This window comes from Mus caroli, chromosome 1 (assembly GCF_900094665.2).
Source record: "Mus caroli chromosome 1, CAROLI_EIJ_v1.1, whole genome shotgun sequence".
Classification (NCBI taxonomy): Eukaryota; Metazoa; Chordata; class Mammalia; order Rodentia; family Muridae; genus Mus; species Mus caroli.
This window is the reverse complement of record NC_034570.1, coordinates 132,098,273-132,119,901: the sequence shown is the minus strand read 5'-3', so window position 1 is coordinate 132,119,901 and position 21,629 is coordinate 132,098,273. Positions and strand designations below refer to the sequence as shown.

At 35.3% G+C, this 21,629-nt stretch overlaps 1 protein-coding gene across 5 annotated transcripts in view; it reads right to left on the bottom strand.

Moving 5' to 3' along the window:
* Kcnt2 (potassium sodium-activated channel subfamily T member 2) overlaps positions 1-21,629 on the bottom strand; it is a 350,913-nt gene that overhangs the window by 80,741 nt on the left and 248,543 nt on the right. For 4 of the 5 annotated variants that reach the window (XM_029477031.1, XM_029477035.1, XM_021157906.2 and 1 more), the window contains 5 exons: positions 13,544-13,693; positions 11,743-11,972; positions 8,367-8,580; positions 6,094-6,199; positions 2,447-2,619 (listed from right to left, as the gene is read on the bottom strand). In XM_029477031.1, the coding sequence (XP_029332891.1) occupies positions 2,447-2,619; positions 6,094-6,199; positions 8,367-8,580; positions 11,743-11,972; positions 13,544-13,693 (873 nt within the window). The remainder of the gene's footprint in view (positions 1-2,446; positions 2,620-6,093; positions 6,200-8,366; positions 8,581-11,742; positions 11,973-13,543; positions 13,694-21,629) is intronic. The other variant, XM_029477039.1, reaches the window with a different exon arrangement.

Sequence of the window (21,629 nt, the reverse complement as noted above, 5' to 3'; positions counted from 1 at the left end):
GCAATTTTGGACCAGCAGGTGTCTCATTGTTTCAAAAGAGGGAGAAGGGACTGCAGAAAATTTCCAGGAGCATTACTTATTGAAGTTCAGTATATGAGTCTTCATTTCAACCAAGGAGCTGAAGGCAAGCAAAAATGTTTGATGTTAATTTTGAGACACATACGGGAAGCTAAATGCTTTATATAATGTCCTTGTAATTTAGTAAAGAAATTGAAATAATTATAATACTTGTAATACGATAATAAAATAATCATGTTTATTTTGAGTATAAATAAAATTATACTCAGCAGGAATCACCAAACAACAGTATCATGTGGACATTTGTTATCCAAACTGTCAACAATCTTTTCAAAGATGATGTCTTTTCAGTGGGTAAATATTGGAAATTAAGATAAGATAGTGACCTTTAAGACTAATTGCGACCAATATATATTGTTCAAAACCTATGAGTAGGGTAAGATCTTACAGAGATTAAAAACCATGAGCTTGTTGGTGCATAGCTGGCCCTCATCCTAGAATTGACAAGAGGAGTTGTGCCTGGATGTATTACATCTTTAGCTCTGCTTCATAACATTGATAATGAAAGTTTATACAAATGTTTAAATTAAATGTAAACATTATGATTGTTAATTCCTTGAGGGCATCTCACTGTTGCCATGATTTTTATGTAATATGAATATTTAAAATGTATAATAAAATTAAAATGTTAAGTATGATGAAATGGAGTGAATTTCAGCATTTGCTACTATAATAAACCATGTGCAGGAAAAGCACACTAACTTTTAAGTTAGTCTTTATGGTTTAATACATAGGAGAGTACAGAATGCCTACATGTTCCCCTACAGGGACATAGTGGCCTGTCAGTAATCCCGAGAGGGAGAGTTTGCAGATGTTGTGTGTGATGAATCACATTCAGAAATTAAGGATACATAAAGAATCACAGGACTAGATAACCCTGATGAACCAACTGATATCCAGGAATCTGAAATATTAGTGACATTTTATTCAAAATGAAACAGAATGAGATGGCTTGGCTCCTGTTAGATATGATAATGAGGTAAAAGACAAATGACTAAGATTATTTCACAAAACTGGAGACTGAAAATGAAAAGTATACCTCTATTTCATAAGCAGAACACCACTGCTAAATTTAGAGAAAATGAATATATTTATGGGGTGGTAGGGAAGAGTTATGAATCAGGACCCCAGATTTAATATTGAAATAATGTGAGAAAGAGGATAGATCAGTTGGTCTGGCCCGAGTATTGACAGACAGTCCTCTACACACAGTCCCACTTTGTTTTTTTTGGTTGGTTGGTTGTTTTGTTTTGTTGTTTTGTTGTTTTTGTTTTTCAAGAAAGGGTTTCCCTGTATAGTCCTGGCTGCTGGTTGCCATGGAACTCACTCTGTGGACCAGGCTAGCCTGGACCACAGAAATCTCCCTGCCTCTGCCTCCCAAGTGCTGGGATTAAAGTGTGCACCATCACTACCTGGCCCACTTTTTCTTTTAAGGTTTTTACTTCTTAATTTTTGTGGCCGGGGGCTTTAATTGAGTCAGTTTGATCTAGTCATTCACAGTGAGGGAACTTTATGACAATCTGAAAATGCCTATCTTAAATTCTGTTTGTAGTGTTGACCAACAGGCCCAAACTGAACATTTGACTTAGTTAACTGAAGTGTCTTTAGTACCAACTTAGTTACCTTGCAGAGAACCTCCAGAATTCAGAGTGTTGAAAAACCCTTGGAGGAGCTTGATAATCTCCCTCTTGTTATAGACTTCCTACACCCTGGCTGTCACACTACTGAGGTTTGTTTTCATATGCTTTAATTTCTTCTAACACTGCACCCATGGCAACCAGTTTATTCACAATTATAGGGTGGGGCACTGTAACTTGAACGTAATAAAATAGTTTGACCATTTCATTCAGAAACATGTGCATTCATCTGTAGGATTTTCAAATCACCCTAAAAAGTTCCAGACCTACGCTTGTGATACAGCATAATTTGTTTTCTGTTATAGTATATGAAAATTAAATTAATAAGTAAAACACACAGTGACATTCCATGTTTTAACATATAAAAGCACATCAATAAATGCTTCTCTGATAATAAATGACTAAAGAACAAAATTGTTCACTTTTGGCAGGTATCTTTAAAGCTTGTTAATTAAATTGTGAAAATTTAAAAAGATATTTCAGTGTCTTCTTTTCACTGATCCTGTGAGTAAATGACTATTTGCATATTAATTTTAAATAAAAGTTGCCAATGATATTTAACTAGAACTGATGAAATATGATCATAGCCAATAATGCTTAGCATTATAGCATAGAATCTATCTCCCAATGATTTGTGCACCATAATATATCTGATTGAAAATTATCAGTAAATTCAAGACAATATACAATTAAATTAAAAATTCTGTCTGTGTATCTTAAAATATACTTACGGGTTATCCAATAGCAGAACTATGGGATTTAATTCTTTCTTTGGTCTATAATATGCCCTGAGAGGTACAATAAAATTATATAATCCATTTCCAGCTGTTTCAGCTGCAACTATTATTAGTTTATTTTTGAATCCATAGGCTTTTGCGTCCTCATAGTAGTTATGCTGGCAACTCTAGAGGAGAAAAAATATACAAAGAAATGCCATTTTTATACACCATTAAAAATTGGTGAAAGAATGTAGGATATATGGTTATGTAAAATTTATCAACCTAATTTTCTAACAACTTGGAACACAGTTGCATTTGTCTTTGCTCAGTTCTCCTACTTAATGTAGGAAAGAAAAGTGTGATCGATAATGTAAAGGAGTGGGAAGTACACAGGATGGTGCTGAGAATGGCCTGTGTCGACTGGTTGCTGTGCAAGCTAAAAGTTGTTGCCATATAGCCATACACCATCTGTTTTGTTATAGCATAAATACATGATTTCTGTTTCAAAAATATATTGATGTTTTGACTTAAAAGCATCAGGGGTATACCCAGTCTAGTTACCTAGGGTGATATAATAAGAAAAAAATTTAAAAAAAAGAATGGAGAAAATTAAAGAAAAGAAAACTGTGTTGTGTAGTGCAGACTAGGCTTAAATAGTAAGAAGCAATACACAAGAAAGAAAGCATAACACTTGATCAGAACTCACCACAAAGTTGGGGTAAGAACAAAATTGTTGGGAAAAAAAATGTTGCTATTCCTAAGAAGTTAGACTCAGAGGAAATTAAACAACATTACTAAGTCAAGACAGTTTGCAAGCTCAATTATCTGCATGCCTAATGGCTACAGTGGTTCTTTTTCTTCACCATTATATGTCTCTACATGGACTTCTTTTTGTTTACCTGGGTTGATATTAGTTAGTTCTCTTTGTGTTAATTACTTATGAAGTACCTTTTTGCCATTATCCCTTAATAAAATTATTTTTTAAATGGCAAAACGAAGCACAATGTGAGAATAAAAACAATTAAGCCCTACCAAAACTACAGATTTTGCTCTTACTAGATTCAGAAAATAATGTCAATTAAGTTTGAATAAAAAAGTAGAAGCACTTAAAGAATTAACAAAATTCTATTTAATATCCAAGGCAGTTGTTTAAACATAATATATGTATATTTCTATATATCCTCTCAAGTTGAGCATTGTAACCCAAAATTAATTCAGGGTTAAAGATATAAGTCACTACTGAAGCACTTCCCCAACTTGTTTGAAACACCAAGCTCAATTTTCAATGCTGAAAAAGAAATAATTAAAACCACATATTTAATGCAGCAGAGAGAAGCAATTGCAGAACAGAGATGAAACTCTTATCTCAAATGCAAAACCCAGGCCGAAACTAAAGGCTAGGAGCTAAAATAGAAATCACAATCAGAAAGGAACCTTATTCAAATAACTATTGATTGAGGATTTTGTAAAAATGACCAAGCCACAGGTGTCAGAAAAGTCAGTGAATCGTTATCCGGAATAAACATAATTGCACAGTCATAGACCTTATTATGAAAGAAAGCATAGACCAGCCAAGAATATAGGATTTAATCAGCCATCAAGAAAGAGTGAATATCAATAATAATGATGTATATATATGGTGACCAGAAGGACAGAGACATTAAGAAAATAATTACTGTGGAACTGAAAACCAAGAAAACTGTCTCCCTAGGATGAAAGTAAAGAGAGTCCAAGGGCAAATATAATGGGGAAGAAGTTGTCAACATCCAAATTTTATTGGTAGAAATTCTAACAGCTGAAAATGAGACAGTAGGGAAATAATCCAGAAAAGTAGAAGAAAAATATCTAATGGAAGGGAACAGTAAAGAATAGGGGCATAGGTCTTCATAGGATGCAGTAGGGAGAGTTTTAGTTCTGATATTCAGATGCTACAGCCATATAAAGCCCATATTTAAAAAAAAAAAAAGAGGGTGGGGTAAACAGACACTATTGCTGATGTCAAGAAGTGCTTGCTAATGAGAGTCTGACATAGCTGCCTCCTGAAAGGCTCTGTGAGAGCCTGACCAATACAAATGCAAATGCTTGCAGCCAACCATTGGACTGAGCACAGGAACACCAATGGAGGAGTTAGGGGAAGAACTGAAGAAGCTGAAGGAATTTGCAACCTTATAGAAAGCACAACAATATCAAGCAACCTGAACCCCAGATCTCCCAGATACTAAACCACCAACCAAAGAGTACACACAGAGGGACCCATGGCTCCAGCTGCATATGTAGCAGAGGACAGCCTTATTTGGCAACAACGGGAGGAAGGTCCTGTAAAGGCTTGATGCTCCACCTGCTATTAAAAGTCTTAGATTGCCCCCTTTTGCTGAGAGCTGAGCCTTACAGTAAGAATTAGGTTATATACTTGCGGGTAATTCAGTTCTACTCTTTTGGTTTCCTGATACACTTTATAGCTGTATGTTTAAGAAAAGAATTGAGTACATTAGAAATGGGTGCTAAAATTTATGGTATGCTAAGAACAAGCTTGAAGGAAAACATCAAAAGTACTCTAAGTGAAAAAGAAATTGTACCTGTAGAAGGGGTCAATACAGACAAACAACGTTGAGACTTTACATCTGTGAATTTAGCAAAGTTGACCAGAAAACTCAAATGCTTCAAAAATCAAAGGAAAAAAAAGACAACAAAGAGTAAGGAAGGCCTTGAAAAATAGAATTCCTGATGCCAATGAAATGGCATGAGATAAAAGCAACAGAATGATGCACAGGCCAACTTCAGGTAGATAAAGTTTGGAGCTTACAAGCATTCTATCTTCTTTAAGTGCAGCAGCAGAGAGTATTTGTAACAAAGAAAAGAGGAAGAACACTAAGGAAATGAGTGGAAAACAGCTCAGAAATCAAATGCCCTGAGTTAAGAACAGAACTCTCATAAGAACACTACAGAAGTCACAGCATTAAAACTATATCCATTTTACAGATAAGTGAAGTGAACTGTATTTGTGATTTTCTCAAGTTGCACAGGCTGTGAAAGGGTGCAGGTGTTATAATTTTGAAGCCAAATAAACAGTAAAAGGAATTTCCTGTTTATGATGCAAAAGGCCCAGAAAATTCTGTAGGGTGTGTGTCATTTCACTTCAACCTGTACCTCATTCCTCCGGAGTAAAAAACATCAAAGGAAAAAAGGCAAAAATGTGCACATTCTCAGAGTGTTTTGCTTTGGGCTGATCCTTTAAGACATTCAGAAAGAAAGAGAAAACTACATTAAAAAAAATGTGAGGAGAAAGGTCAGCTTCAACCTAGTCATAAATGCATGTAAATCCCTTTAGTCAAGAGATTGTTTATTAAAGCATAGACCTGATAAGTGAGCAAACACAAATGCTGATTAACTAATAACCAAAAGTGGTTTCAGAGTCTTGTGCCTGTCTTCCCTTTTAAAAACCTAACTGACTGGTTAACATAACTGGATAATTAAATAGAAGCATAAAGCTTTTATGTGATTTTTCAGTGAGGACAAAAAGTAAAACTGACCACTTTCTATAATAAAGCTTATATGCTAATATATTTTAATCAAATACTATAAAATTATTTAATTATGTGCAATAGTTTATGCTATAAATTTATTAATTGAAAAAAATAAAACCAACAGAAACACATTACCTTGTCTAACCTTAAGCAGCAAAATGGCACTTTTTCTTGAAGTAGGTGACAAAAAGTAGGTGAACTTCCTATGTATGGGGAATAAGGTGGGTAGCCTTTGGCATACCTGTAAAGTAATATGAGATTATTACCCTGGAGTAGTCATGGAAGCTAGGATGCACAGATTTGAACTAAATCTATAGCATGTTTAAGTTATAATTAGTGAATCTAGACTTCTATCATGTTATGAAAATCACAGAGTTTAAAAACGAGAGGCAAATTATGATGAAATATGACAGATTGCAATGTATTATGACCTGCATTTTAAAGTGCTAATAAAATATGTTTCCTGTCATGTGAAAATTATATGAGCTTTCAGTTCTGCATGCATGAACTCAGCACCCCTGTAACACAGGCATTCACACTCATGTTTAATTGAGTATTGGGCCCTATGTGTTTGATTCAGAGAGAAATGTGAATAACTACAAATATGTCATAGCTGTTTCTCTTCAGAAAACATTTTCCAATCCTCACCCTTGGATATATAAATATGTATCCATAGTAAGGAATAATATCATACCTTGCAAAGTATATTTAAAGCAGACTGTATTAAGATTGGCTGTATTATTATTCATTAGCCAGGCATGCATAACTAAAAGGAAGCAATTATTTTAATTAGTCAAAAATAGGGTTTTCCTCAAAATTGTTCTTAAAATATTATCAAAGAAATTTAATTTGTTTACTGACTTTTGAAAACAGCCACCTGCACATTTTGGCTACACTAGATTAGAACATGGAACTTCTAAAAGACAGAAGCTTAAATGTTAATTAGTAAATAAAAGGAAATTACTGAAAGCAATATTTTCTCATCCAAAACAGAAGCTCTTGAATTTTGGTAACTTTTCCCAAGAAAAGTTAAGGTCTTGTTGAAACTATTTTTTAGATACTATTGTTTGGGAAGTTGAATTAAGAACATTTTATAAATTTAGATGCTGACAACCATTACTGTTACCCTAATATGACTTTTATTTTCCTATTAAAATTTCCTTCTACCTCTCTATGTTTTAGAAATCTAAAAACAGAATTTTGTTCACACTTCAGAACATCATTTCCTACAGGGATGGTTGCCTGCAGGGAAGGTTGTCTAGTCTGCTGGTGTTCTCATTCTGTATTCTATAGATATACTTGCATATTTGGACCACAAAATTCTTTGAGACAAGATTTTATCTACAAGTATGTTGATATTTTCTGAAACAAATAAAAAGTATGGATGAATTTAAAGTGACTTTTCTGTTTCGATGACAGCTCAGTTTCAGTTTAATAGAACATTAAATGAGCTTAAATTAACTGTATTGCAGGATATGATCAGTGATGATTGTGGTTATATCACTAGTCTCTGTAACAGCACTTATAATGCCTAATGCCACCAGTCACTCAGCGGAACACATCATAGGGACAGTCACTTTCCCTCATTTCAATTAAGTTTTATATAATGCAATGATGTGGCAATCACACATGGTTCATTAATAAATTATAGTAAGATTGTCCATTTGCAAATAAGTATTATAAGATGCAACTGGAATGGCAAAGAAATCGTTGAGATAACAAGCTCAGTACTGTAGGCTACTGTACTCTTGGTTTTTCTATAGCAATCAACGTACCCATCTACATGTAAATATTTACAGTAGACCTAAATATGATGGCTGCTAAGAGGTAGGGGCTGTAAGAGAATGGAAGCTTAGTAAAGGGAGAACACATCTTTGATTTGTAATTTCAAACTATTGCTAGCTTCCAAATAAAAGGGGATAGTAAAGGCTGAAATGAGATAACACTTTACGGAGAAGGCTAAATATTTCATTGGATAAACTCTTGAATTTTATGATGGTTAATCCTGCTGGTCAACTTGAAAAGCTTAGAATCACTTAGAAAACATATCTCTAGGTAAGAATCCTTTCATATAAGACTAACTGAAAAGGGAAGAACCACCATGAGTTTGGGCAGGATCATCTCAGGGGTTGAGGTATTAGACAGCAAAAAGAAGAAATTCAGTTGGGTACTGCCATCCCACCCCATCTCTGCCTTCTAACTGAGTGCCCAATGTGGCCAGTCATTTCCTGCTTTATTATTAATGAACAGATCTTGACTTTGAGAGGGAGTGAGAGGGGTACATGGGAGTAGTTGCAGAGTGAAGTGGGAATGGAATTGATGCAAATAGTGTATTCATGTAAGATATTTTCAAAAATTTAAAATAAAAAAAAATGTAAGCAAAATACAACCTGGTAAAAGAAACCTACTCTAAATTTGAAGATGTTTCTTCATCTGGTGTAGTTTCATCTTCGGACTGGTCACTTAGGAGATCACATGTTTGAATTGATGATGTATCTGCCACCTCTAAAACAGGAGCAATGCTAGGTCGTCTTAATTCTTTGCCTCCCTCTGAAGGAAGAGCCAGGGTGGGGCCACTTGTTGCTCTGCAGCTTGTGTCTTGCAAGTCTATAGCCACAGTACCTAACACAATAAAACATGAGAATCTGTTAGCACATTTTTACTACCTGCGACATAATGACCATTTGATGGTGAAAACTAATCTCATCATCAAGCGTGCATTTGTGTATGTGTGTGTTTGTGTGTGTGTGTGTGTGTGTGTGTGTGTGTGTGTGTGTAATCTCTCTCAAGCTCTCAATGTAATTTGGTTATTTTTTCCATAAGCATTTCACTGGATAAATGTATATCACAATTTATATGTGAGATCAGTCAGGCACAGTGCCACATACATTTAATTCTAGCATTCAGGAGGCAGAGGCAGGTTGATCTGTGTGAGTTCAAGGGCAGTCTGACCTACCAGGTAGGTTTCAAGCCAGTCAAAGCTACCCAAGGCAAACCTGCAGCAACAATTATTTGTTATAGATGCAGTTTCTTGTGATGAGAGCTTGGAATCAATTGTGAATATGTAAGAGGCAGTGAGGTTTTTAAAAGGTTTGGTCTCAAGGGAATTCCTTATATGAGGACCAGTGATCAGTCATTCCAGTATATGAACAAAGGTGATGGTGACTACTAGATATCACATTATATGACAACTCTGTCTCACTGAGAAAAGAAGAAGGTTTTCTAGAACTAACGAAGGAAAATCTTAAACAAATAGATAAGAGAGTTAAATTTTATAAAATTGATTTATTGATGCAAAAGAAATTTATCACAGATGCTATTATCTTAAAGTTGTAGATCTGAGTGTACATCTAACACATTCACCCTATAGATGATCATGCAGTACCCTAGTACTTCAGAACAAAAAGAAAATAGGGCATGTTAAGATTCTTTTCAAGTCTTATCAAAAGCAAAATGAAGTTATTTTCATCTTACAAATGTGTCTCTTCATGTAAAGTTGTCCCAACATTGAGTGTTAAACCCTTTCTCACTTTCAAAGGAATGATTATATAATCTTCTTGTCAATATATCTGACTGAACATTACTTCCAAATACATAGTGTTTTCTTTTCTAACACAGACCACACAGAGAGATCCATGCCTATATGGAGGCTCCATTTGCTCTGTTGTCAGTCAGACTGCCAATACTGATATATGCCAGGATCTCACATAGGTATGAGAAATTTATAATCTAGCAGAAAGATCTGAAGAAACAGTTAAAGCTACAGGAACAAGACTTTCCTTTCAATATATTTTCCTCTTACAAATGCTTGGTCCTTTCTGAGATTGTTCTCTCTGCCATAAACAAGTACCCTGTGCTTAGAGGTGGGCAAATTCTTTTTTTTTTTTTTATTCTAATTTCTGTGGAAGTACTTATTTTTGGATAACAGGTCTTCAGACTATAAGATCTACTGTCCTTTTTTAGTTCAATTGTTCATCAGCACTATTCTATTTTTTTGTGAATCTCATAATAATTGTAATAGTTTGCTAAAGCTTCCATAACAATGTGGAACACATTAGATGCCATAACAGAGACCAATTTCTCACAATCACGAAGGATAAAGTTCCAGAATGAAGTCTTTACATTGTTGTCATTTTTTTCAGAATGTGGTGAGAAATAGATTTGTTTTCATTTCTAGTTTAATGACTGCCATCCCTTCAATTCCCTTTTTTCATAAGTTTCCTGAATGTGAGTCTATGTTGCATTTCTTCTTCCTGACAGTTCACTGCTAGCCATAATGACCCCATTTTAACTTCTTTATAAAAATAAAATCCCCAAATACAGGTATATACCATGGCTGGAAGGGGGTTGGCTTCACCGTATGAGTTTGGGATGACAGTCCCAAAATTCACCTAACACTATTGTTGTCTCACTGGGGTTTTCAAGATAAAGATCAATATGTTTCCTACAACTTAATCTCTGACTTTCATGAGATCACAAAGGTGTGTCTGTCTCCTCATTCTGGACTTTTCTATTCTCTTTTTCTTTGTTGTGTATGTGTGTACAATTGTGTGAAGGTGTCTGCATATTTTTTGTGTGTACAGGTATACAGTGTATGTGGGCGCACCTAACAAGTATAAAAATATATGTGGATTCCAGAAATAAATGTGAACTCCAGATATCAAATGCATGTTCCTCAGGAGTCGTCTCTCTTGCTTTTTGGGACAGGGTCTGTGAGTTGCTGAGGGTTAACAGCATTGGTAAGCTGTCTAGACAATGTCTATGCAGATTGTGTCTGGCACTTCAGCACTGTGGTGTCATGTTCAGCCTTGTCATGTAGATTCTTGAGAACAAATTCAAGTCCTCATGTTTGAATAAGCTGTGTGTCCACTTATCCATTTCATAGCCCCTCGGCTATTTACTTTCTCTTAGATGTAGTTACAAGTAATAGCAATTCTCATTGCATTTATTCTGCATCTTTAATACATGAATGGCACTATTGCGACTTTCTGTAACCATTCTTAACCACAGCATGGTTTGGAACCACTGAACACTGTGTTCAGTTACATGACTACAGACTGAGGTAAAGATAGCCATGAAGGGCATGACATTTGAAGAAAGCCAACCGTTTTGAGGAACTTACGGAGGTGCGAAATCATGAAGGTCAATAGCATATGCTGATTATGTATGGAACAGTGTATAAATAGCAGTCTCTGATTGGGGGTGGCTGGGAAATGAAGTTAAGGGTAATAAGGTTAAATATAGTTCAAGTAAGAGATCCAAAACAGGTGAAAAGAGTGATCTCACTGAGTAAGTATGGCCAATGAAATTCCATAAAGAGAATGGCATGCATTCCTTGTGACAAGAAATCATATACACTTATAGGTTTGTAGGTAGTTTAATGGGAAATTTTTTAATAATTTCATTATATTATATTATTTTGCTCTGTATGTTAGTGTCATAAATGTAAAGTCCATGATGGGTATACAGAGAAATGAGTGAGTTTTGAAAAAAAATTTCAAAGCCCACTGGAAATAGTATCAATTCGTCATTGAACAGATAACCAACAAGAAAAATATACAAGGCAAGCACTTATAATCAGAAACATATTTACTGAGTACATTTTGGTAATCTATTTTTAATCAATGATTTAGAAATTTTGTTCAGTATTACCTAATCATACATAGTTTATAATATTCAGAAATAAGTTTTGAAGTTGACTATGACTTTTTAGGAAAATTGATGTGCATTTATAATAATCTTAGAAAAACACACTAAAAGTAATTCCAATGAGTTTGTACTGACCCATGCTGGCAATGATGCTGTGGACAGGCAATCTGGAAGGTCCATGATAAAATGACCTTGACACATTATTTTTTCTTTGTTGGTCTTGATTCTTAAATGCTGAATTTTCTTCTTTGGTAATATTAATATAAAAACATATGTCTGAAGCATTCATAATGTATCGAGGACCTGGATTCAGCAAAATGTTTTTATTATCCTCCCTCCTAACACCAACCAAGCAGACACCAAACCTTAATTTAAAAGAAGAATATAAGAGTTTAAGAATTACAACTTGGAAAAGTCCTTAGCTTTTTGTTCTTTTAAAAGCTAATATTTGTAAGAAAATTAGCCAACTCTAATCAAACAGAACAAAATAAGAACATCAAAAAATAGAACTAGGGAGCCCAAGAGGGTACTAACATTTAATAATCTCACTTTGAAAGGAAAAAAGTATAAATTCAATTGGTCTTAAGCATTATGATATATATATATATATATATATATATATATATATATAATAAAACAATATAGGTTCTATAAAGGCTTGATAGATGTCCCAGTGTAAGGAAATCAAGGGCGGGGAATGGAAAATGGGCAGGTGGGTGGAAGAACACCCTCATAGAAACGGGGGAAGGAGGAATAGGATAGGAGGTTTACCGGAGGGGGGAAACCATGGAAGGGGATAACACTTGAAATGTAAATAAATGTAAAATTAAATAATTAAATAAAAACCATATACAATATTAGCTTGTCATAAGTAGATGTAACATTGCTTTATAATTCTTAAGATAACTAATGATATCAAAGCTATGAACAATATGTCTTACCTTGCTTAAAATATTTACAAGTGATTGGCGAAAGGGAGACTCATATGAAATGTCATGTGAAAAGACAGTGATGTCTCTGAATTGCCTTGCTTACCACTTCTACCGCCTTTCACATATTCAAGAAAGAAACATTTCAAATGTTCCTCAATGATTATACATGTTCAATAGGAGAACTTTAAAACTTTGAGTGTAATAGTGTACCTAAATATTTATTACAGATCTTTGGTAATGTTCTAACTTTCAAAATTCATCTTAACACAAACCAGAGTGAGTAAGTCAAGTTTCAAAATATATGTAGTAGTAAAATATGTATAAATTTTATTATCATAGAGTGTTAAATTTGAGTACATTATGTATTAGTTAAATAGAATATATTAACATAAAGCATCCATATTGGTTTCATTAATATACTTTAGTATAGTTGAATTTTGATATATTTTTAATTCCTTAAGTTATCAGTTTAGTACAAAAGGGAAAGTAAAGTGTCTAATGTCCATTTCTCTATTTTTTGGAGAGTTATGTGTTGTTTTAGAAATGAAGTGGAAAGTCTGCAAGATTAGCCTTGTCCACATAGTGAGTTTGAGGAAACCTGAGTTACATGAGATTATGATTCAAAAGACCAAACAGGGAAAATGTTTTGTGTTTTTTTTTCTCTTTCCTCTTTTGTTGAACTATTTTCAAGTATTTGTTATTTTAAATATAAATAAAACTAAATATCACTTTAAATTTAATTTATGAAACAAGCACATTATTGAATGGCTATAAATTCTTAGTGGGATAGGATGATGTGAGTATCTAAGATATGGTAGAGTAGATTTCCTAACGTATTTTCCTCCTGGTTTAAATAACTTACAGAAATGACAAAGACTATAGTTAAAAATAGGACAAAAATATGCTTAAAAAGTCTAAACATATGAGCACTAATTTGGAAAGCAGTTTAACTGTTTTGATTGGTTGGTTGATGAGTGAATTCTTCACTGGAAACAGAAACATACTTTTTGTGGGCATGAAAAGAAGCATAGGTAAAACTCTTCCCTTCATATTCAGCAAAAAATGTACTTTCTTCCAAAACGATGTGATAGACTTCGTTTCCTGAGCACCTCCCGTAAGTCTTCTGCCACTGTTCAGGTGACTGCTGCCCTTCTCTGCAATACAAGCACACACACATACAGGCAAAGGAAAACACAATGAATGGGGGCTAATGATAGTAGTGACCAGCCAGCCAATCCACAAGGCAAAAAAGCAGTAAACACAATTCAAGGAGGTAGCCTTATGGGGCTTTGAGCTCAGAAGGATGGTATTACATAGAAGTCCCAACACTAAATTAAATTCAGCATCACATAAAATATGGAGCCTTGATGAATAGTGGGTTGCAAGAAAATGGGAGTTTTACAAGGCCCAATGTTAGAAGTATTTACTCTGACCATGGCTTTACAAGCTCACATTTGATGTCCTCTCTGTGGAAATGCCATAGTCATGACGAGTTAGACAAACTTTATGTTAACTTTTGTCCATTTTATAACCAATGCTCCCCTCAAGCTGTGTATTCTTTAAAAATTATTCACTTTGATAAGGGGACAAGGAATAGATTTGATATTTATACCATTTCACAATGCATGTGATGATTTTATTCATATGGTAGCATTTTATGCAAGGCCTTTGGGGATAATTAAGCCTTAAGAGTAAACTATAGAATATATTAGAGTGACATCATCAGTTCTGAAGAACTAGCCAGATTTTTCTACTAATAATATAGCCCAGAGTCAGAAATCAACAACTCAGACATTTCTCTCCAGCACCTGACATACCACAACCTGGATTGTAGATTCAAATCTACTGAAATGTGAAACTAAAGTTTTCTTGTGTATGAACTACTCATTCTTCCATGTGAAAACAACTGAAAGTTCTTTAAGCTGGTATACAAAGGAGATGCTAAAGGTTCTTATACAAAGAAGGCATGTACATTAAGAAAACATGTGGTTTCCTTAGCTTTATAATGTTCTTCTTAACCTTGTGGCTTTAGAAATTTAATTCACATGAAAATCATAATATAATGTCTATATCTCATTTCTCCATTTACTTCAGTACATCTGTTTACAATTTCAGATTAAATATTATGGATTCTAGCAGCAAAATCATCACAAATTGAATGGAATGTGTGTGTGTATATATATATAAATGTTATCTCATTGTAATCTCTATAAGGTAACTTCTTAAAGTAAGAAACTAAATTATGAACTTATTATATAGGGTTTTCAAAATCCATTTTAAAGTCAGACTATGCCCTAAAGAATTTCTAAAGAGATTAATTCAGCAATATTTTCAAAGTGTCAATTAGCCAAAACCACATACATGTCCCCAAAGTAGAGGTTCCCTCCTTCTTTAATCCATCATGAGTTTCTTAAAGAATCAGAATCAGATTCTAGAATCTACTACCAGATTTGAATTTCTATTCTGCAAATTTCAGTGAGTGATTTGACTTCCTATTTATTTGAGTTTATCCCTTTGGTGACAAACAGCACTAATGCTATTGTATTAGCTAAAATGATGTAAACTAAATAAATCACCAGGATGTTTAAAAAAACCCAGAAAATGTTTGCTGCTTTTTTGTTGTTGTTCTAACAACTTTGTTTCTTCCATTTTTTATAGTTATTCTCAATATATCTGCAACATATTCTCAACATATCTATACACCAGTAATAGTCCTTTAAAAATCTGTACTCTTTAATGTTAGTGTATTTCTTTACAAATATTATAAAAAGGGGAGTATTTGACTATTGGTGAATGTATTACTTCTAACTATTACTTTCTAAACATTATGGTCTGAATCTCAACTGTTTTCCAACATATTTCCAGTCATATTTGGAACATATCTCTGACTTATGGGACTATTTTAAAGCCTGTGGAAACTTGAGGCTGTAAAGCCTGGCAGGCAAACATGGGTGGTCAAGTATGGGCCTTTGAAGGTCAAATGTAGCCTTCCCAGCTTACTGATCCACCAATGTGTTAAAAAGCCTCTGTGTCATGCTACCGTTGCACAGATGAACTGCTCTGTGGAAGGTCTGAAATCTCTCTGAAACCCTGTATCAAAATAAGTTTTCTTGCCCTGTAAGTTGTTTCTCTCAGATTCTGGGTCACTGAGGATAATGAAAGTAAGTATATTAAGACTGAAGACTCTTTGTGGAGAGTAGTCCCCTTTGGTCAACACAAATAAAATCATCCCGCATACCAAAGAACAGTGGGGTAAAATGGTATTTGGCAAAGATAAAAGTCTATGATGAAGATCCAGCAATGGTTGAGAGCATGGTGGCAACAGATCAAGACTCCTTTGAGACACAGATTGATCATAGGGTCAGAGAGTTGTTATGCAATTTTACTTAAACTCCTTGAAGAAAATCCTTAATCTGATTTAGAAGCCAAAATGGGAACACAGTGCAGTGCTGAGAAGGAGGGGAAAAGTGATGGGCAGAGTGCAGACCAGCTCCAAAATCTTTCCACGGTTATGTGCCTCTCCCCTTGCTACATACAGTCTTACTTCACCTCTCTGGAATCATCATCTCATTGGAAACCCCTCTCTTCATGACTTTCTTAAAAGCTTCTAAGAAGTAATCAAGAACATTAACTTTTTACTAATTATAAAGATGTAAAAAAAAATCTCAATGAAACTCAGGTCATTTGTGTGAAAGCAGATGTGGCTCCTTTCACAACTATGTTTATGGCAGCTTTATTCATTACAGCCAGAAAATGGAATCAACCTAGATGTCCCTCAATGCCATGCTCTCTGGTCGAGTCAGCTTGACAGGCTGAGGCTTGGAAGCTACTCATGAGGCAAAAGAGTTTCAAGGAAGCTCTCCTCCTGGAGTCTGGCGTTCTCTCTAACCCATACATTAATTTTCCATTCCTGTGTTAGTCTAGTGTATGGATCCTCATGCTCTCTTTTAGTATTATCCTATTATAAGTGCCTTTTAAGATTGAATTCTGACATAGCTAAACCCAGTGTTCCAAGATTTCAGAAGCCACCGAGTTTAGAATCCTGTGAGAAAGCAGAAAGGAAGTTTAACCTATTCAATAACTAATTAAGCATTACAATAGACTGAGCCAGTGGCTCAACTGGTCTGCAGAAAGAGCCTGGGAGTCTCACTGAGATAGAAATCTTTAGTACAGGCTACATTCCATACCAAAAGCAAGTTGGTATACTCTCCTGACAAATGGAGATTCTCCAGATAAGATAAGAATTAGCAAGGCCTAGGAATTTAGGGGTCTGTGACATTGCATTATTGCTGAGGCCTGCCAAGAGCAGAACCCCCTGGTGCTATTAACACTAAAGTGTGAAATTCTTGCTTGTCACTAGGCTGATCCTAGGCAGGACTGCTTATCTCTATTGTAAACATTTACTTGGTTCCTGCAATTCTTTTCGAAGTCATTCCTTTGTATCTGGTAAACTTCAATGTACCTTGCCTGATGTGACTTGCAACCCCTTGTATTCTCTGTACTATAAAAAAATCTGATGCTCGACCTGACATTACATTCAGATTCAACACAACCTCTCCTGTGTGCATCTGTCTGTCAATTCATCTGACGCTTTGCCCACCTGCCCGAGAGACCTGTTCCACGCAGACACAGGGACCCAGAGGGTCTGTGGCACCTCAACAGAAGAATGGATAAAGAAAATATGGTACATTTACAGCATGGAGTATTACTCAGCTATTACAAACAATGGCATCATAAAATTTGCAGAGACATCAGAAGAGCACAGGCACAGAATCAACTGACCAGGCCTCATGAGGCTTGCAGAGACCAGGGAGCCTATAGGAGTCTGACCAATGTCCTCGGCATATACATTATACATGAATCACTTGGTCTTCTTGTGGGAATCTTAACAGGAATAACAGAAGAAGTGGGTGTAGGAGTATCCCTGACTCTTTTCCCTACTTTTGGGAACTTTTTCATCCCACTGGGTTGCCTTGTCCAGCCTTGATGTGATGGCATGTGCCTGTTCTTACTGTAACTTGTTACGCTGTGTTTGGTGGATGTTCCCGGGAGGCCTGGTATTTTCTGTGTAGAGGTATAGGATTTGGTGGAGAAGAGAGGTGAGACAGTTAGTAGGAGTAGAGGAGGGAGTGGAAACTGTGGTCCAGATGGAATACATGAGAAATAAATAAATAAGTGAGATGTGAAAATTTCATCAAATAATGATAGCAACATATAGTCTCACAAAAGAATGATTTTGTGCAGAGAAAACAGTTTTTAGATTCAAAATTATGGTAATTAACAAAATGATGAGTGTAGTCAGATACTACTAAGTATAAACATGAATGTTTAATATTTGAGAAGAAACATAAAGAGAAAAGATATATCAGTTTATGAAGGATAATTTCAATATAAATAGGATTGCCAGGAATGCCATATGGAGAGGCCAGAGGCTGAAGCAAATCTGAGCAAGAGATTAGCTGCTGCTGACTAAAAGAAAGTCATAAAAGATAGCAACAACAGCAGCAGCAGCAGGCATTTTCCCAAAACACGGGACTGCTTAGTATGTCTAAACAAGAGCAAAGAAGCCAATTTGTCTGAACTGAGGGAGAAAGAGAAGAAATCGGAGACGGTTGACCAAGGAACATGCTCTTATAGGAACATACCCATCAACAGTTGTGACATTTACTTGGAATAACTTAGCAGCCACTGAGATTTTAAATATGTGCAAAAGTATGCACTTACATTTTATAAAAATTCCTTTTGTCATTGTGTTAAGAATAGCTTGAAGAAAAGCAAGGATAAAGGAGGTTATTTTCTGGGGCCAACTCGTAATGATGACTACCACCAGAGAGTCTCTTGAGCTCATCAACTTGTTTACACTTTTCTCCATGAATGGTGAAAGTTTTAAACTAGTCCTAACCTTGTCTCAACTGCTGGCCTGGAAATATTTACTATGTTGTAATAAAGATGAAGAAGCATGTGAAGTTTTTCAGTGCATAAGAATGATAATGGAAAATATGGAAATTGGGGATTGCCATGATATGGTCATTATACATAGTGTACATAATTAAGTTGTAATAGTATTACAATCTAATTGCATTAAATGGGTACAACCATTCTGTCAGTGTTTAAAGATTTAAAAGTTAAATTCCAAAGCTTTAAATTTTATAAAAATTCTATGGGGTTGAAATTTGTGATCACTATTACCTTTAAGGTTTCAGAGGTTCATGTTTTCTTCTCTCTACTGTGGCAGACTAGTCTTTAATTTTGTCTGATCAATATCCTGTGCATTACACGTAAGAATTCATAATGATACTCCATTTTCCTCCTAAGGATCCTCCTTATTGAGCTTCAGCTCATTATTAGTTATTTATATTTGTAGTAGTAAATTTACTTTTGGTTTCACAGAACTAAAATGGAAATTATATTATTGTGTTACTAAATAACAAAGGCCCAAGAAGAAAGGGACAATAATATATCAATTTACTACTACTATGATTTCAAGATGTGACACCCATTTATAACTCAGAGTAAACTCTTCTTTTAAATTTTTTTTCTGAACGGTGATAAATATGAGTTATTATCATTTTTCTACATTTGTTGAAGATACTATCTTTGCTATATGTTTTTGAACATCGTGTTTATATTAAGATATTGATTTTTTTTTCTACTGGCCTATATGTTTTGTCTTTCTTTCTCTCTCTCTCTCTCTCTCTCTCCCTCACTCTCTCTCTCTCTCTCTCTCTCTTTCTCTCCCTCCCTCCCTCCCTTCCTCCTTTCCTTCTTTCCTTTCTTTCTATTTTTAATTCTTTTTTTGCCAGTTCCATGTGGTTTTTATTACTGGCTCTGTAATGTTCTTGAGGTCTTGAATGGCATTTCCTCCTACATTATAACTTCCTATTTCAGTGAAAACGTGTCTAATTGCATTGATCTATAAATGTATTTGGGGAGAACAGTCATTTTCATAACATCAGTTCTAGCAATTCATGTGCATAGTATGTCTCTCCATTTTCTAATGTATCCCTTCTTATCACAGATGCTTCAAGTTTTCATTGTAGAAAGCTTTCATCTTTTTGGTTAGATTTATTCCTAAATATTTTATTTCCCTTTGGAACATTAAATGAGACTATGTACAATATATATTTCTCAATACATTTTCCCAGTTTTCAGTAAGATGTTTACTTACAATATTAACCAGCATAAAACAATTTCTAAGTTAAGAGTCTGGGCTATAGAGGTGGTAACTGATTTATCCACATAGGGATTAAAAGTTGATGGAGTGCATACCATGCATGTCTTCTTGTGTCTGAGTTTCCTCATTCAAGATAATATTTTTTAATTACACTATTTGACTGCAAATTTCATGATGTCCTTGTTTTTTAATAGCTGAGTAGTATTTCATTGTGTAGATGAATCAAATTTTCTTTATTCATTCTTTTCCAGAGAGATATCTAGATTGTTTCCAGTTTCTGTCTACTACAAATAGAGCTGCTATGTACAAGTGGAGTAAGTGTCCTTGTGGTGTTCTGGAGCATCTTTTGGGTATATGCCTAGGAGTGGTATAGTTGGGTCTTTGGGTAGAACTATTCCAAGTTTTATGAGAAACCACAAAATTGATTTCCAGAGTGGCTGTACAGACTTACACTCCCATCCAGCAATGAAGAAGTGCTTCTCATGCTCCACACCCTCATTAGTGTGTGCTTTTGCTTGAAGTTTGATCTCAGCCATTTTGAGAGAGGTAAGGTAGAATCTCAGAATCATTTCAATTTGCAGTTTTCTGATGACTAAGGACATTGAACGTTTCTTTAAGTCTCTTCCTCAGCCATTAGATACTCCTCTGTTGAGAATTCTCTGTTTAGCTCTATACCCCATTTTTAATTGGGTTATTGGGTTTGTTCGTGACTAATTTCTTGAGTTAGCTTTGGTATATTTTTTCTTTATATCTTTTGAATATTAGTCCTCTCTCAGATACGGGGTTGGTGAAGATCTTCTCTCATTCTATAGGCTGCCATTTTTTCCTATTGATGGTATCCTTTTCCTTACTGAAGCTTTACAGTTTCATGAGTTTCTATTTATTAATTGTTTGCCTTAGTAGCTGAGCTATTGCTGTTCAGTTCAGGAAGCAGACTCTTGTACCAATGTGGTCAAGGCTATTCGCCAATTTTTTCTCTATTAAATTTAATGTATCTGGTTTTATGTTGAACTTAAGTTCACTTGGACTTAAGTTTTGTGCAGAGTCATAATATAGGTCTATTTGCATTCTTCTCCATGCAGACATCCAGCATCTGCTCATTTTTAAGGGAATATTAGCCACAAAATATAGAATATCAACACGGTAAATCCACAGAGCCAAAAGAAGACATGGAACCTGAAGTGGTTACCTCCTGAAACCAGGCATGACTCCAGTAGAGGGATAAGGATAACAACCTATCCATAAAACCTTCAACCCCAAATTTGTCCTGCCTACAAAAAGTGTAGGGACAAAATGGAGAAGAGACTCAAGGAATGGTCAACAAAGGACTAGCCCAATTTGAGACCCATTCAATGGGCACAAATCGATTCCTAACTCTATTAATGATATTCTGTTATGCTTGCAGACAGGAGCCTACCATAACTTTCCTCTGAGAGGCTCCACCAAACAGCTGACCAAAACAGATGCAGAGACACACAGCCAAATATTAGTGCAGCTCTGGAGTCTTGTATAAGAGTTGGGGGAAGGATTGAAGGACCTAGAGAGGATAGGACCTCCATAATAAGAACAACAATGTCAACTAACTTGGATTGCTCCTGGAGACTGAACCACTAACCAAAGAGTGAGCATGGATTGGACCTACACCCCTGCACATTTGTAATAGATTTGAAACTTCGTCTTCGTGTAGGGTTCCCAACAACAGGATCAAGGGATTACTATGCTGCTTGCCTGTGGATCCTGATCCCATAATTGGCCTGCCTTGTGTGGCCTTAGTGGGGGAGAATGTGCCTAGTCCTGCAGTGACTGGATGTGCCAGGGTAGGTTAGGACCCAGGAGGGTCCTTCCACTTCTCAGAGAAGAAGGGAACAGGGCAGAAAGAGAGAGAGAGAGAGAGAGAGAGAGAGAGAGAGAGAGAG